Below are 17859 nucleotides of genomic sequence, written 5' to 3'. Positions count from 1 at the left end.
GAGCATATAATTAAAAATGTTACCTAAATATTCAATAACTGGTTGAAAAAGTTATTTTAGATTTTAAATGGATTACAAGTTAACCCGCCATAACATGCAATGTGAACGACTCTGTCGGGTTATTTTTTAAATCACACCACTAGAGGGGACACTTTGAGAAGGTACTTTTCTCGCACTAATAATAATAGTACATATATGTACCCAAAAAACACTTATGATCAGAACCTGGAATGCCGTATTTTAAGGCCATCGTAAACCGGGGACCCCGTTTTGATGCAGTTGCCCACTTTTATCATAAGTAGGGCTAATAAACAGTAATAACTTATCTAGACACTGGTGACACATTATCTCACCATTCGTGACGCACCTTAATGTATGCATCTTAAAAACGTGAACATGAATAGTAAATAAAGACAACACTGTAGTCATAACAAAGTCATCTAACTGATTATTTTATTTGTACATCTGATACATGATTCAGATGGACTGGGAAACTACAACAACAAATAATAGTTATTTTGTATGTGTGAATAATCGGGCTGTAGCCTAGACCCTAGGGCACTGTATGACCAAAAAAAGGACCCCAGCATTTACTGCCCCCCCCCCCCCCCAAAAAAAAGAACCCCTCCACTGTTTATTCATCAGATCAGTACTGAACAGGTGTATTGGACTGAAAACAGCATATCAGTACATAGAAAAATAAATACAGTTTGTTCAAATGAGGCCAGAAATTCAGAATTATTGTATCTGTGATTGTACCATTAAAAATCACATTACAAAACAAAACCTTAAAGAGGCTTTTATCTCTTTACATTAAATTGAGATTCTTATAGTTCTAGGAAAGGGAGACATAGAATAACTTTTACAGAAAAAACTAGCTAAAAAATATACAAGCACAGACACAAATATGAGAAGTAAAGCCAACAAAATGATACTTCTTTCAAACCAAACAGCGCAGTGTGGTTGATATCGAAAGATTCTTTACATGGAGCTCCTTGGTCTGCAGCTTTCTTTAATCAGGATTAAAAACCTTCTGGGAAACTTAATACAAAAGTTGTTTTTTTCTTATTTTACAATCGTGTCAAAATGTGTTAAAATATTTGAGTAGCAAATTTGGGATGTTTTCTATTCTCCGTTATCAGAGAGCACCCCCCACCCACCCCCCTCCCCGGGTAGGACGGAAGACGACAACGAGACAATGCATACAAAGCAGGCCTTGTTGACATACTGCAGGGGTGGGGCACCTTTTGCCTGTTGGGGGACTTGAAAAGGTCCACCAACATGACCGGAAAAAAATGACCTAACCATTAAAAAATTATCTTAACAACGAGCATTTGTTTTTAATGTTCGACTGAGTTTTTTAATTTTTTAATTTGCAACTCATTGGGCAAAGGCTCCCCATCCCTGCCATCCACCATGTTAGCAGAGCGTTCAAGTCACTGGCCTTGATTGACTGACAGTGTGACACAAGATGGAGGATTCTATATCAATTCACATTATTACCATCACAAGAAGAAAGGTCTAACAGCAAATATTTATACATGAATATACTGCAAGGTTCAGATGGTTTACACTTCTTACATCAGCAATAAAGAGGGGAAGAAAAAAAGAACACAGTTATTAAGAAAATAGACTGGAGTTAATTGTGAAACAGTGCAAAGAATATTTCTGGGGATTTTTTTTTTTTACTTTAAAAAGAAAGAAAATGAAAACACACTCCCGTCGAATCTTGTCCAGACATGCGACGTACCACCTTTCTGCAGTACCCAAATGTTGCATGAAACAGATATTTTGTGTGTATGTGTGTGCGTGTTGGAGATGTTTTGAGATTGCGTAGTGGTTCTCAACTCCGGTCCTCAAGCTCCGGCACTGTACAGGTTTTTGTTCCAACCAGGTCCTACAAAAACAAATAATTGAGTTTTATAAAGCGGTTGAGGAATTTCCGATACTAAAAAGAATGCAAACACTTTTTCTGCAGCCTGCAACACAAACAAACAAACAAAAAAATGATGTTATTTCTTTCTCTTATGACATGAGCACAACAGAAGCAGCGAAGGGGGTACTTCGCCGAGGTGGACGCGCGTTTGAGAGACCCGAGGTTGGAACAAGAACCCACGGAGCACGCCGGCCGTCGCAAGCGCTTAGGGACGACGGGACATCTGTGGTTTCACAGTGAGCGCGCACACGCTAAACACAGACGCTCACCGCCTAATGCACCTGGGCAGACAAGGGCTGGGCTTGAGCACCACTGAGCAAGTACGATGTGAGGGAGCATGTGACCGCCTACAGTAGTCAAGGTGTGGACCAACTTTACGCTCAAGGGCCATATTAGATTTTTAAAACAAACCCAGGGGACAGGTCATTTGCAGTTTTCAAGAAAAATTATGTAAAATGTTTATTGAAATAAATGTATCATAATCCATTTTAAAATATTAATATGAAAAGCTTTTTGTACATCATGCATGGTCTACCAATGCCCAGATGTATACAAAAAGCCCTGACTTTTTAGCTGTGACTGCGCCTATCAGCTTGTATCTTCCCTACAAGAGGAAGTCAACCATAAACATTTTTTGACAATATGTTATATGTGACGGTGACCTCACTAGTCTAAACGTGACATTCTGATTAATATTACATTTGTGGAATATGATTTAAGCAGCAAAACCTAGCCTTTTTATCCATCCCAGAGGGCGGCCATTTTGCCACTTGCTGTCGACTTAAGATGACATCACAGTTGCTCAGGCAAACACAGGTCACCTGTTTTCTGAAGCTGAGCTCTGATTGGCTGTTATCTGAGACCTGAAGCAACTGTGATGTCATTTTCACTCAACAGCAAGTGGCAAAATGGCCGCCTTCTAATACTGATAAAAATTACTGGATTTTGCTGCTTAACTCTTATTCCACAAACACACTTTTTTGGGGGTTAGACTTCCCCTTTCAGTGTTGAGTGTTCGAGGCGAACACTCCACAGTTTTTTGAGGGTGGGGAGGTTTGGAGTGGTGGAGGGGGATGTCATGCTCGTCCCTGTGGGGCATGTTCTCCTGTTTGCGCTTAAGTCAATTTCTTACGCGCCTTCATTACACACTAGAAATGAGCAGCTTTTCTCCCGTCTCGGCTTCTGACACACCAACTCTGCGTAACCGGGGAAACCTTGCGATGCCACCAAAGAAGTGAGTTTTCCTGAGACCTGAATTCCATAAAGAGCCATTTGGAATATCATTCACACTTCAAATGTGAAGTTGACTTGTGTATGGATCCGGAACTTATACTGATCGTCCTCAAACTCCCCAGTGTCAGTGACATGCGCGCGGCTCTACTTTGATGGCGCATGTGTGTGTTGTTTTTTTTGCATTCAGTATTAAATAAATACAATACAAGTAATTTAATCAGAGTACTGTGCTCATGACTGAATACATATTTGGAGCTGTTCCATTACTGGAGTTAAAAAGCGAGCGAGCCGGCCGTTGTTTAAGCGTTGCCGAGCAACAAACACGCGAGAGCTGCACTTGTGTGGATTTCACAACCAGCATGTCAAATAAAACAAATGTTTAAAAATCAAAGTCACGAGCGACACTATTAGAATGACTAGTTATTACAAGATACGCTTTCAGAACACTCCGAATGCCACCAGCATTCGGCAGCCGCTCAGCGTGACGCAGCCGTCACCAGTGGAGCATATAAGAAATTAATTGAATCAAAACGTGCAATATGATGTTTGACCTTCAAGAGGCGCTAGTCCTTAGTACAGCCTGGTCGCGAAAGCAGAAAGATGATTAAGTCTATGGGAGAATACGTGCACCGCCAGATTTGAGAAGGTACGCCCTCACTTAAATATCGCCCAGCCACAGTGCGTACATTTCATGAAGGTGTGTAGCGACACTTAAGTCGATGGAAAAATCTGCGCAGCAGCACGCCATTTCTGACATAAGCATTCCGGAGAATATGCCCCTTAGTGTTAGCATACGACACCACTGGGATGGAAACAAAAAAAAAAAACATAAGAGCACAGCCCAAACTCCAGCTCAGACTCCAAGAAAACAGAAAAAAAATTGACAGAGGCTGCAGTTAGGCTTTAAACCAGAGGTGGCAGTTGCGAGTAAAAACAAAAAGTGAAAACCTCCACAAAGCATCTTTAGGTAAATTAATGTTTATAATAATAAAGAATAAAAGATGTTTTAAATATCCATCTGTGGCATTTTTTCTTGGAAATAAGCCATGTTATAACACGGAAAGCTGTGGCTAATAATACGACGAGGCTAATATATGTACAAATTTGATTTTATCGCTTAATTTAGTTGTTGCGACTTAATCAGGTGCACTTTGTAGTCCGGAAGTTACGGTAATCTAAATTTTTTTAATGTGACTATTTTTAATTCATTTAACCATTAATCAATTATTTTATATAATATAATTCAAACTGCTTATTTTACTAATATTTTCATATTTTACGTAAAACTGATTTGTTATTAATAACTGATTAACTATTAGTCACATCACTGATGGTGTGGTTAGTGGTACGTTTGCCTGACTATAGTGCACGCAGCGTGGGTTCAATTCACACTCTGTGACGGTGAGTGCGACTAACTCTAAGTGCCCTGTGACTGACTGGCGACCAGTCCTGGGTGTTGCCCATCTTTTGCCCGAAGTCAGTTAGAATAGGCTCTGGTGAACCATCGATGGATGAATGAATACTTGTACAAAGTTGTTTTTGTTATTTACAAAATAATAAATGATTTAATAGGATTATTCTTATTATTTATTAAGGTTATTAAATAAATGCATTTTACTTCATCATTTTTTTTTTCAGGGGGGGGATGTCTACATTCTTACTTGGCGGGCCAGATTGAAAATTTGGAGGCCATATTTTGCCCACCCTGGCCTAGTCCATGAAGGAACACCCCTCCCTTTTCACTCTTGCGGCAGTCAACTTTGAATTAACAAAACAACTGCCTTCCCCGCACTCTCCTGCCTCCATTAATAGCCAGCAGGGGGGACTACTGGGACGACTGGGAGTTGTCGTTCTTGCTCTCCTGACTGGAGTGGGGCTTGCCGTTCCAGGGCGAGTGTGACCCCAGTGCTGGCGAGCTGCTGAAACTGTCCTCATCCTCCAGGCCGTTGGCCCCGTCCAACTGCGTGTTCTCCAGTCGCGTGATCAGACGCTCATCCTCGTCACCAAATTCCCCTCCCATCAGGGTGGGCTCTCCCACCATCATCACGTCCTAAAGGGGACAGTAAGGGCCGGCACATATTATCCCCTTTATACGAACGACGGTGGGGACGGCGGGCAGAACGGCTGTCTGAATGGACGTGTTCTATCGCGTGTTGTTTTTGGCCAATGTGCACACTGTGTGTAAGAGGCCCAATCGTTCAGGCTTTGTCGCTGTATTGTATAAGGGGCCGGGGGTGAAAGCTAAGAACATCCATCCATCCATTTTCTATACCACTTTTTCTCATAGAGCCTGGAGCCAGCTGACTGTGGGCAAAGCCAGGGTAGACCTTGGACATGGTCACCAACCAATTGCAGGGAACATACGCTACAGACCAACCAACCATTCAAGTTCACATTCACACCTATGGACAATTTAGTTTTTGATTAAATTAACGTGCATGTTTTAAAAAAAAAATGGGAGGAAGCCATCGTAAGCGCAAAAAAAGCCACGTGAGTCCAGGAAAGAACATGCAAACTCTTCATCAAGAGACCGCAGCTAAGATTTGAACACCAAATCTCAGAACTAACCAACCCTTAAATCAACGAGGGACTTTTCCCCTTTCGGGGGTTGCATCAGAGGTAGGACGGCACGAGTGAAAGCAATGCGCCGGAAAGCAATTGTCAGCAAGACTATAGTGACACGGACCTTTCTTTGCATCATCTAGAGAAGTTTATCATCCTGCTTCGTCCGGCGTCAACCCAACGATGAGCCTCGCCTGCCTGTGGGAACTCCACTGGAATCTTCCACCATGCTGCTGTTAGCTAGCCACTCCTCTAGCATGGCCCCAAAATTAACATTTCTAGTAACCATCCTCAATGCGTAAACTGCTTTTTTTTGGGTACTTTGTTGGTTATGCCGTATTATTAATACAATCGTGAATAAGGGGGTTCATTCCACCTCGGGTCTCAACCAAACAACGCGCTGTGTGGCTCATGTGCACTACAGAAGCTTAGTCCGTCAAAGCAAAGCAACACTGCTATTAAAAACATACACACACAAAAAACATGAAGATGACTGTGACTACTCATCGCTATCTCCCCCCAGCCCAGGCTCCGAACAATACAAAGCCCACCTCCAGATGAGCTCTACGTTTCCATCTTCATCACAACCTTCAGCGGACCTTTGCTGCTGCACCTAAAGGTGAAGTAGATGCCATGCTAACGGGTACCTGGTTGGAGAGTGAGAAGCTGTTGGCTGGACTCTTCTTTTTGCTGTTGCTGTTGTTATTGCCGCCCCCACCAGAGCTCACCGTGCTGCCGCCCGACACCTTCCTTTTCCGTCGCTTGTTTGGTGCTTGTCTAGCAGGCTCGGCTAAAGGCGCACAATAAGGGGATACCATTAGCTATTATTGAGTTTGATTACACTTTTGGTTAAAGCTAGAGAGTAGTAGTGCTGTTGTTGTTGTTTTTTTTAACCTGGAGGTGCTACCATCCTTTGCCACTTTTGGAAGAGGCAAGTCTTCAAGCAGTCTCGGGGGCTCAAACTGTACGTCTTGTGTCTTGACATCAGTTCTTGCATGGGCTCCAATATCACACAAAGCTAAAGAAGATATCATTTTGGGGACTTCATTAATAACAAAAAATGATGGCTGATGACTAAATGTGTAGCTGAGCCCATGACAGTGGCACCTCCAAAATCAAACATAATCCGTTCTGTGATGCTGGTCGACGTCCAACACTTTTCCCTATTTGGAATACTTGTTGCAGGCTCAAAGGCCAGCATCATATAACCTCATTAACGGTACAGCCAATCTTTTAAGACGCATTTTAACACTCACCAAGATGTGAAGGTAACAGAGACCGGAGAAGAGCAATACCAAGGAATCGCTGAAATTAATAAATTTTTGGAATATTAAGAGTGCTGTCACTATCGAATATTTTTTAAATCAATTAATCTATTGATTACTCACCTAATATGATTGATTATAATTTTGGATAAAAAAAAAGCATTTTCCCTCCCTGATTAATGTTTATTAACCAGCAATTGGCGTTTATTTTGTACTTCTTATTCATATAGTAATTTTAAAAAAGGGGGGATTGTTACCGGTTTGTTCATTGTTTCTAAAGTAAAAACTGATGTTTTCAAAAGTCTTATTTTGATTAACACATGAGATAACCAGTCTTCTTTCATGAAGGACTACAGAAATCAGTGAACAATTACTGTTTATATGCTAAAATCAGAGGATTTGGACAATTTTCCATTAAAAAAAAACGGCTCCAAACGATTACTCAATTATTAAAATGGTTGTTGATTAATCGATTACCGTACTTGTTGATAAATTTTGACAGCTCTAATATTAAGTTTATTTGTGTGAACTTCTGTATAGGCAAAATTAATTTATATACAGTACACTATATTGCCAAATTACATTGGCCCACTCTTTGTAGCTTTTACAGCTTCAACTCTTTTGCTAATACTTTCAACAAGTTTTAGAAGCGCGTCGATGGGAAATTTTGACCATTATTCCAGAATTCCATCTCTGAGGTCACACTGATGTTAGACAAGAAAGCCGGGCACGTACGGTTTCATTTACAGTTCTCAGACATGTGTGCTTACTGTGTGCTGCTGTATGATTGACACGTTTCTGATGTGCTATTCATAGCTTATTACTGTCCATTGCAATGTGGTTCACACTTCTGTTAGTGACTGTGCCACCTAAGCACTCATTCTTCAGGTGTTTCACTGCTCTATTGTACATTTCATGCTAGCTTAGAAGTTAGCATGGCCTCTTACTCTACTCGCATGTTAGTTACTTAAGCTGAGAGTTAAAAAGAAGGAAAATTTGCAGTTTTCCCAAAAAATTTGGTTAAACTCCAAAATTGACCAGTTTTGGGGCTTCAATTGTGGAGGTTTCACTGTATTAATCAATCTAGCAGTGATGAGCACCATTACGGGCAAACTTCCTTACACGGAGGTAGTTGAGTGTGGAATTGGACAGCCCACATCTGGTGATATTTTTAGCCAGCTGATCCAGCATCTGAGGATCCTGCAGGAGCATGTTGGACAAAATAAGAAGTGGAAATTACAGGCACAAAAACTGCTGTTTTAGGTCGAACACTCACATGCATGGCCAGGATGCTCCTGGGGAGGACCTCTCTGTGTTGTCTGATGCTGAAGTGCCACGTCTTGATCCTCATCATGTCATCAAACATGAACTCTAGGTACAGACGGCCCTCCACACAAACCTTGACCGGGAGGCAAAAAAAAAAGAAGTTAATTTGAGAAGTCAATAAAAAGAAGGGTGTCGAAACACTGGCCAGACCTGTGTAAACATGGGTTTGCCATTCTGGGTGACCATGGTGCACTGGTCACAGTCGAGAGACACAAAGTTACTGTGGAAAGATTCCTTCGGATGCTTCAGGTTGTAGAAAAGCTCTGTGGCGCCCCCCTCAAAGATGCTTCGGAAATATCTGGGAATCAACGTCCTACCAATGGCTAAAAGAAAAAACAAGACATCACTGTGATGTGGAAAAAACAACAACTTTTAGGGCATTTGAGCAAAAATACTTAAAATTATTGTATTACATTAGATCCTTTTAAAATTAATTACCGGTATGTTCATAATTATAATAATGACATACCAGTCAAATATAGTCTTCCCGCCACACATTCTCTGTAGCGTTTCACATTAGGGTCACGGACAGCTACACAAAATCCACATACACAGGAGCTGTTTCTTTTCACTTTCTCGGGTCGGCATCATCAATCATTAGCAACGCACACAGTGGCAATGTGTGCGATGGGCGTACCGACATGAACTCGCTGTGAGATGGCTCCGCGAAAGGGCCAAAAGGAAACAGCTCTGGTGTTTGTGGTAATGTTTGGGATAGTTCATGACTTCATGTCAGAAGTTTTGAGACTTCTTGCTATCTTAATATTCTCTTAATAATTGGATTCTAAATATTGGAATAATGGTGGATCTCTTCTTCCATCCATCCATCCATTTACTACCGCTTATCCGGGGTCGGGTCACAGGGGGCAGCAGCTTTAGGAGGGAAGCCCAGACTTCCCTCTCCCCAGCCACTTCAACTTCAACTTCAACTTCAGCTCCTCCGACAAGATCCCAAGGCGTTCCCAGGCCAGCCGAAAGACGTAGTCTCTCCAGCGTGTCCTGGGTCGTCCCCGGGGCCTCCCGCCGGTCCAGGAGGCATCCGAACCAGATGCCCGAGCCACCCGAACCAGATGCCCGAGCCACCTCAACTGGCTCCTCTCCACGCGGAGGAGCAGCGGATCCACCCTGAGTCCCTCCTGGATGATCGAGTTTCTCACCCTATCTCTAAGGGAGAGCCCGGACACCCTACGGAGGCAACTCATTTCGGCCGCTTGTATCCGGGATCTTGTTCTTTAGGTCACAACCCACAGCCCGTAACCATAGGTGAGGGTAGGAACGTAGATCAACCGGTAAATCGAGAGCTTTGTCTTTTGGCTCAGTTCTTTCTTCACCACCACAGACCGATACAGAGCCCGCATCAATGAAGACGCTGCACCGATCTGCCTGTCGATCTCCCGCTCCCTCCTGCCCTCACTCGAGAACAAGACCCCAAGATACTTAAACTCCTCCACTTGGGGCAGGATCTCCTCCCCGACCTCTCTTCTTCATACAAGTAAACAGGGATGTGATTTGACCAAAGTGAAATTATCTGAAAATTTAGCCGGGGGTCTGGGGGCCGCGGGCACTCAGCTAGGTCCAGAGCTCATGGGTTTTCCGTGTTTTTAAGTACTTTCAATGCACTCAGATGACAAAGAAATAGACAAAACAACAGCATAAATTTTCAATGTATATTGAACTATCCCATATAAAATTGCAGTTTTAGTCAACTCAAAATCAGTCACATTCAAAAACATTGGACTGCCTTTGCTTTTAAAAACTATCACTGAGAATATCATCATATATATTTACCATGCAATAAATCATTTAATCAATCATTCTTAATTTAATACATAATGCATAACAAAAACATAAAATACCTCATGCAGCAAGCTCTGGTAAAAACACAATCATGCATTCGTCGAATGCATGATTGACTAAGATCATCTCTGTAACTGCATACATCAAGACAGTCAACATATTGAAACCTGAAAAGTGCGAACATGCAGCATCCATTTGAGTTTGTGTCAATGATTAACCATGTTAAATATTTATGGCCATTTTTATTACGTTATAATATTTTCGAAAATTTGATTTCGATTAATTTGAAAAGTTTACCACCGACCTCAAAATTCACGACTCTGTCAGCAACTGGTACAGGTTGTTGGGGTGGATCACGTCTCTCTATTACCGCTTCCGATTGTGATGTCAATAAGGGATGGAGGCCGTAAAGTTTTGGAGTTTTCGTTTGGGCACCGAAACTTCCAGCGATGGAATAATTTGTTGTTCTTGACTGGAGTTCTTTCACGTGTTTTTTGCTCTTTGCGTGACTTTCAAGAGCTTTGAAACCTCTCCCACCATAGTCAACGGTATCACGGCACCAAATGCAAAGCGCTTTCCCGGCACGATCGATCTTCCGAATAAAGTCACTGAACAAATTCGTCACAGTCTTCTTTCCAACATTTGTAGATATATCCTTCTCTAACCGGTCCCATCGAAACTTGTTTTTTACGATCTTGTCAATTTCCTTAACTCGCGGAGCATCTTTGCGTTCGATCACGGACATCTTTCTTTAAACACCCGGCAAAAACGTCTGAGAAATTAACAATGGCATACTCCTATGCCTTTATAACAAGCGCGTTTATTGGTCAACAAACAATGGCATACGCCTATGCCTTTATAACAAGCGCGTTTATTGGTCAACACGGAGACTTCAGCCAATCGCAAGATCAGTTTCATTTCAGTTACGGAAACACTCAAATGGAATGCTGTCGAGAGACGAAATCGGATTTTTTACCACTTAAAAAATTGTAACATTTTATTTTTGGAGATAAAAAAAGCGGAATTCCGCGAATTAGCGGAAAAATCACATCCCTGAAGTAAAGCAGGCGCCATTGTTGTTGTTGTTTTTTGTTGCTCTGGATATTTCGTGGCCGGCGCCTTTCATATGCATTCAGTCTGTGCAGCGAAAATAATTCTGTTGAAATCTAGACTCTGCACTGGTATTGCCGTTTTAGAGTGCCTCGTTGTCGTGTAACGGGTGATGAACCGGTGAAAATATATTCCATCCACTGGGGGCTTTAAGTGGATATAGATATAAGATTTCAGCTTTTCCCTCTAATTGTTACTTTTTAATTGGTCCATTCCACATTTGTAATGAGCCAGTTACATATAGACTATCAGAGTTTGTCATGTGACTAATTAATGAATGATCTCGTATGGTTCTTGACCCATTCAGCTCGATTATCTCTTTCTAACTACATCCGGATACACATATTCTTGTTGAACATTTGATATGACACAACATTTTTGAATGTGCGTTACATATGCAACGTTGCAACACCGTCCATCTGCGATTCAAAGTATGAGGCAAAACTAGTGATCGATGGTGAGCAACTCATGAAAACGAGTTGCCAAACCCTACACACTGCGCGACGATACGAGTGTGGCAGCGTCGCTCGGCATGCGGCGGGCCTTAATCTTACTGTATCGTTTGGGTCCATCTTCAAGGCAGAAAGTTATGGTGAGCATTGCGTCGTCCTCAAAAAACTCAGTGGTGAAAGCATCCCACCACAAATTGTCACAATCCTGAAAGAGGAACCACAGACAACTTTCAATCCTGCATATGACCACAAGTCAACAAAACTCATCTGATCTCATTCCAGATGGAAGTTAACAATTTAAACTTTATTAAAAAATCCTTGTTTGGATTCACAAGTTTTGCTGAACACGGAATTACAGTACATTGCATCTAAAATCGTTCTAATGCGCAGAGGTCAACATGCATGTGTTTGTTGCCGTGTCTGCAGACACTGAGGGAAAATGTGCGTCCCATTATTGCCCACTGAGCTGGGCGCTCACTCGGCCATTTAAACAGTTGGCACTCCAATTACATTTGAACCAGGTTGATCAGATAATCCTATTAGAGCCTGAATGTAAATGAAGTCGAGAGTGTTCTGGATTAATTTTGCACTCTCATCTTCCATGTTAGGCCACAAGTAAATAGCAGCTGGGAGGTAAATGTTAAAAACATAGCCGCAGTACACGCACAGCTCAGAATGTTATTAAAACCGCCTTGAAAATGAAAAGAGCGAGGTGTGTTTGTTGAGTTTCTAAATCTCTCCAAATAAATTGCATGACATCTCACCTCCGTCCAGTTCTGTAGCCTTTTGTTCAGCTCATACATGCGATAGTCTGTCTGGTTTCCATACGGTGTGGGTCTCCTGGAGCAGGAAATGGGAAATTCAAAACTCGGTATGAAGTTCAAGCTGCACTCATGTCAAATCCCTCAGTAAACATGTGTGAGCCAAGTAATTACAGCAGATTTACAATGTTAGTCTTTGTCAGCAAAAATGTTAAGCCCACGTTGACGACACTATGAATTCCAACTTTATTTGCAAGGCTCTGAACTCACCCCATTCCTGGTTCCATGTATGATGGGGGATACATGGCTGTAGGCCTGACAGTAGACACAAAAACAATCAGAATCGGGAAGCATCAATTCAGGAATGAAAGTTGCTTTATAATTATGATGTTCACGCATGTTACGACCTATTTCTGTGGTGTTACGTTCGCTATATTGATTGAGTTCACTATTTAGAAAAGCAACATTAAATTGCATTTAGTCAGCTTCAAATGACTCAACATACTGGCTCGCCGTTAATGCAGTAATGAATATGTGCAAAATCATCATATAAACTTAAAAAATAAAAACATACATTTGAACTAGATGTGCATGCTGAAAGCTGAATGCTAATATTTGAATGCATGTGAAATGTTTATTAAGGATATTGAAAGATAGTTAATGTGAATATTATTAATTATTAAATATAATTGAATGATACTAAATAACTTGAACTGCAAATGACATTGAAAACAAGTTTTAACAAGTGGACGTATGTGCTGTTTTGAAGACCCATTTTTTCTTTTATTGCACAATTCCTTTTAATCAATTAATTAAATAAAGTTGAATCCTCCTGTAAACATCACTAAGCATATAATTTATACATGTATTTAAAGTTGTAAAATGTCTGAGGTCCTCTTGTTTATGTTGAACAAATGTAAAACATCATAAATCATGCTGTTTATACTAAGTACTGTCTCAAATGTTCTCCAATTTCAATACTGTAAATGTATAGGATCGTATGCCAAGAAACATTTATTGGGCGGAGTAATATGGCGGCCTCGCGGCTTCAAAAGTCTTGGCCTATTGGCTATCCAGTAATATATACAGATCAGTGATATTGCCCGACCACATAACTGCCGTGTAAATTATAGCCCGGGATGCATGAATTTTTGGCGCATGTTGAAATTGGAAAGGTGTCAATCGGATGTATGATGTGGGAGTTAGAAGTTGACCAAAAAGTGAGGAGAAAAATAATGCTTTCAGCATTCATACAACAGTGTTTGAATGGCTGTCATCTGAGACGATCGCATACTCCCGAGACCCCAGCTCAGCCACCAAATGATTATTTACTCTGTGCATGTTGCGCTTTTTGCTATACTTTTTGCAGCCTCAACAAGTATAAGGTGAAATGAGAAGAAAAGGGTGTCAAGACACAGAGGTTTTGTGACTGATTGGACTGCAAAACTGTAAGCATACTAATTTCATGTACAGTTACAAATTTGGGGTATGGTTGTTTTTGCCCTTTGTGTGACAAATATGAATATGTTAAAAGAAAAAAATTACCTGCCCAGTTAAAATAAAGATTTTATGATACAAACTGAGCATTATCACTTTCTCATTAAAGTATAATTTTTGGTGTAGCTCTTGCATAATTTTGTAAGGTTTTGGCCAGTGAATACATTATGGACGTATCAAAATCCAGCTACATACAAATGCAAATGATAGTATTTATTTTCCGACAAAAAGGACTGTTGTCAGTGCGCTTCAGAGAGACTTACCCCACATCTCGGTCCAGCATAGCGCCTGGGTGGAAAGGGGGAAAGCTGCCGCCGTTGGGGGGTTCCTTGGGAGAGTACAGCTTGAATGACTTTGACGAACAGCCTGCGCAGAGATAGCGCGAGAGCAGGGGCGGGTGTGGGAAGAAGAGTAAAGATTTACAGAAGATTGCTTTCGATGTAGCTGCATCCAAATCACAACATCATCCACAAGTAATCCAACTCTAGCTGCTTTGTTGCCTTTCGCTCCAATAAAAATGTGTTGTCTGAAATGTGTTTTATTCCCCTGAATGCCCCCTCCCCACCACCACCACCCCACCTCTAGCCTTTCCAGGCTGCTTTCATTAGCTAATGCATCTTCAATCTGCTAAATGGGCAAGAAAAACAAACACGATCTGGCCGGTTCTTGTAGCATCCATGCTGACATAGGAATCCCTCCCTTCCACAAGAGCCCATCACCATCTGCACTGTGTACATCGCCCCCACCCGCCAACCCCACCCCCTCCTCCAGTTGCCTGCTCCACCCATCCCCCTACTGCCCACCCAGCCTGGCTGTTGTTAACCCTTGTCTGGCCAGATAGAGCATCTATGGGAACACATCTATTCTGTGAGACCTCACACAGGCAGCGGTCCGTCCGACTAATGGTATCTTAAACTCTAGCAGACAGCGGCAGAGAGGGATAACAGGAGGAGTGGGAGGGGGCATTCCTTGGAAATATGAGCCTGTCTGCCTCATTAGAACCAGCCACTCTCTCCACACATGCTTTCATTAGACATTAATTATGGCACCGCAATAGACTGTTGGATCATTCGGGCCTGCTTGTTGGCGATATTCTTATGTGGGGCATGAACATGCTGCACCTGAGGTGGTGCATGGATAATTAAAATAGTCACAATTCACACGCAAACAGTGCATCACTGTCAATTTGCCAGATTAAAACCAACACAAAATTGACTGCAACGCTGCCTAGATGGGTTTTACTTGTTTAATCTTCCCACTGATGGGGCAGCCAAAGCATCATTTTTGGTGTTAGTCCAAAGCCCCTTCTAAACTGCATGTACAGTAAAAGCCAGCTTTTGCACACCATGTTTCTGTGTATAATCAGAATCTTTTTTTTTTGGGCCGAGTGTGTTAAAACACACAAGGAATTTGTCTGTAGCTGTTGCACATATAAAGCGGTCCTCAGTTAACAACGGTACAGATGTGGAATTTCCGGGTTACAAACGCCGAGCAATGAACTACTTAGCTCAGGTCAGCGACTTATGCATAAATTCAGGTTGCGTCCCGTGAGTGAGAAAAAGCGGTAAAGAGAATGTATGCATTTTTTTTGTATAGATGGGTCCTGAAGTCAGTATGGTTTTGGTATGGATTGATTTGGATTAGTATGATTGAACACTGATTCATTCATGTGAAATCATACGGGACCATGTTTCGGTTCCAAAGTTGTAACTCGGGGTTTGACACTAACTTTTGCACTCGTAGCACCGGTGCGACCACAACACAGAATTTGGTTGCACTTTTTTTGGGAGGTACAATATGACCATTATGCTAATGTAAAGTTGTCCTTACAGGCCCACCGTTGTTTTGTATGGCGCAAAGATGGACAGTGACTCAAGATATATTTGCTATGTCACTGTAACAAGTGCAGGTTTATAATAGATTAATCGATTACTTGACAAATACAGGGAGTTCTCGAGTTTTGTCGTACACGACCTACGTCACTTCGACTTTACGGCGCCCGTGCCTCGTCTGTAGCACCTTCTTTTCGTTATTTTCCCACAGTAGTCAGACCATTTTAAAGTTATTTAAAGTTATGTACCTCCAGCAACGGACGTCCAATCGAGCAGGTCAAGCTCGCCATCAGGCACGCCACATTCCGTGTTTAAATTTGAATTAGCTCCACTCTGCTGTACGCCAGCAATGAATGTCCGTGTGGCAATATTGGTTCCGGCTCTTCCACGTCGCGCAAATATGTTTTTTTTAAATTACTGTACAAATTATTTTGATGTAAATCTCGACTTTAACGTGGAAATCCGACTTAAGTCAAAATTCGAGTCACATTGCCAGCGTAGTGCCAGTCGTAACTCGAAGACTCCCTGTAATCGATTATCAAATGAATCAATAATTATTTTTGATGAAAAGATTAATCATGTAGATATGTTTTTTAACTTAAAATTGTCCAAATGCTTGGAATTTCAGCTCCTCAACAGTAAATGTTCTCAGATTTCTGTCATCCACCGTGATAGTGGACTGATTATCTTTATCCATCCATTATTTTTGATCAAATTAAAACAATTGTTTTTCCTTTGGGAAACAAAGACCAACATTTTTGCCTATTTTTTTTATGTTACACACTGATAAACCAGTAAGTAAGTTTGTGCATCGGATATTTGTATAAAAAAAAATCCTGTTTTTGAAAAAGAAAAAAAAGGGACGGAAATTGAAATGCCAAAAGAAACATATTATATATATATATATATATATATATATATATATATATATATATATATATATATATATATATATATATATATATATATATATATGTTTTACACTATGCAACACACAAACACAGCAAGTGGGGGAAACGTTTTTCTAGTTAGTGCCCTTATATTGTTTGTTTGAATTAGTGCAAATAAGAAGAATTAGAAGTTGTTTATCTGTGAGCTATTTTTCCACTGATTTTTACTGACGTTTTAAAAGGAAAGTCAACCGACTCAACCCCGAAAATTTGTCTTTACAATAATATGTTGTAGGGCTGCACCATATTGGAAAATCATGCGATGTGCGATATAGTTGCTGAAAATAGCGATATCGATATTATTGTGATATTTAACATAAATCAAAAGAAATTACATTTTGATTATCTAATGAAAGAATAAAATTTTTCATGCAGCAAAATAAGCAAACCAAATATATTTTTTGTTTATTAATGGTAATTACCTCTCGATAATGTTCAACTATTCGATGGCGGTGCAAATTTTAGTTAGGGGCTGACGGGTCAAATTCAGATAAAAGCATAAAATTCCATATGAAACTTATTGCATGTCTTTGCGATATGCATATTGCAAAAGAATCCTTTAAATTGTTCTCCCGAGCCGCAAAGGCAACCCAGAAATTTAGCGCATATCATTTACTGATTTACCTTCATACACGGGACACTTAATCGCGATGTGAGTTTGATCCCCGGGGTGGACATTGCTGGTTACACACTAACTAAATGCTCTAATTTAGTTTTATAGTAGCTAGGCTGGTACTTGATTTTAAAGTAAGTTAAAACACAAGAATGGGGACAAATAGTTTGATTCAGACCAAAACAGTACTGAAGTCTAACCAGACTGTTCTTCACTATTTTTTGTTCATTGTTCACTAAATATTGTATTTTTTTTATAACATATTATTTATACTGTGCGTTTGCGTCATGAGTCATGACATATACATTTTATGTTATTTCAGGCTGTTTGCGTTACCAGTAGTAACTACAAACTGTTCTTAACCAGCCATGATAGTTTTATTATTGTGAGCGAGTACAAATGACTGATTGATTTCTAATTCTTACATGTCACAGTTTTCTAAAAGAGGTTAAAGACAATGTTTTTATTGGCTACTTAATTTTTTAAACTTGTGAAAATTAAGAGTATACCGACTTCTCCAGGGAC

At 40.8% G+C, this 17859-nt stretch overlaps 1 protein-coding gene across 5 annotated transcripts in view; it reads right to left on the bottom strand.

The window, feature by feature from the left end:
- Positions 1-628: 628 nt before the first annotated feature.
- The window catches only part of ldb1a (LIM domain binding 1a), a 35315-nt gene continuing 18084 nt past the window's right edge, over positions 629-17859 (bottom strand). For 3 of the 5 annotated variants that reach the window (XM_086092625.1, XM_086092624.1, XM_086092622.1), the window contains exons 3-12: positions 14203-14305; positions 12713-12757; positions 12446-12521; positions 11784-11886; positions 8473-8645; positions 8273-8395; positions 8119-8196; positions 6626-6749; positions 6283-6521; positions 629-1897 (exon numbers count right to left, since the gene is read on the bottom strand). In XM_086092625.1, coding sequence (XP_085948751.1) covers positions 6322-6521; positions 6626-6749; positions 8119-8196; positions 8273-8395; positions 8473-8645; positions 11784-11886; positions 12446-12521; positions 12713-12757; positions 14203-14305 — 1025 coding nt within the window. In that variant the 3' untranslated portion in view covers positions 629-1897; positions 6283-6321. The other 2 variants (XM_086092623.1, XM_086092626.1) reach the window with 2 other exon arrangements.

The sequence above is a fragment of the Leptonotus elevatus genome, chromosome 13 (genome assembly GCF_054856555.1).
Source record: "Leptonotus elevatus isolate MCC_2025b chromosome 13, RoL_Lele_1.0, whole genome shotgun sequence".
Classification (NCBI taxonomy): domain Eukaryota; kingdom Metazoa; phylum Chordata; class Actinopteri; order Syngnathiformes; family Syngnathidae; genus Leptonotus; species Leptonotus elevatus.
Note: the sequence above shows the minus strand (reverse complement) of the source record. Positions and strands in the feature narration are given on the sequence as shown.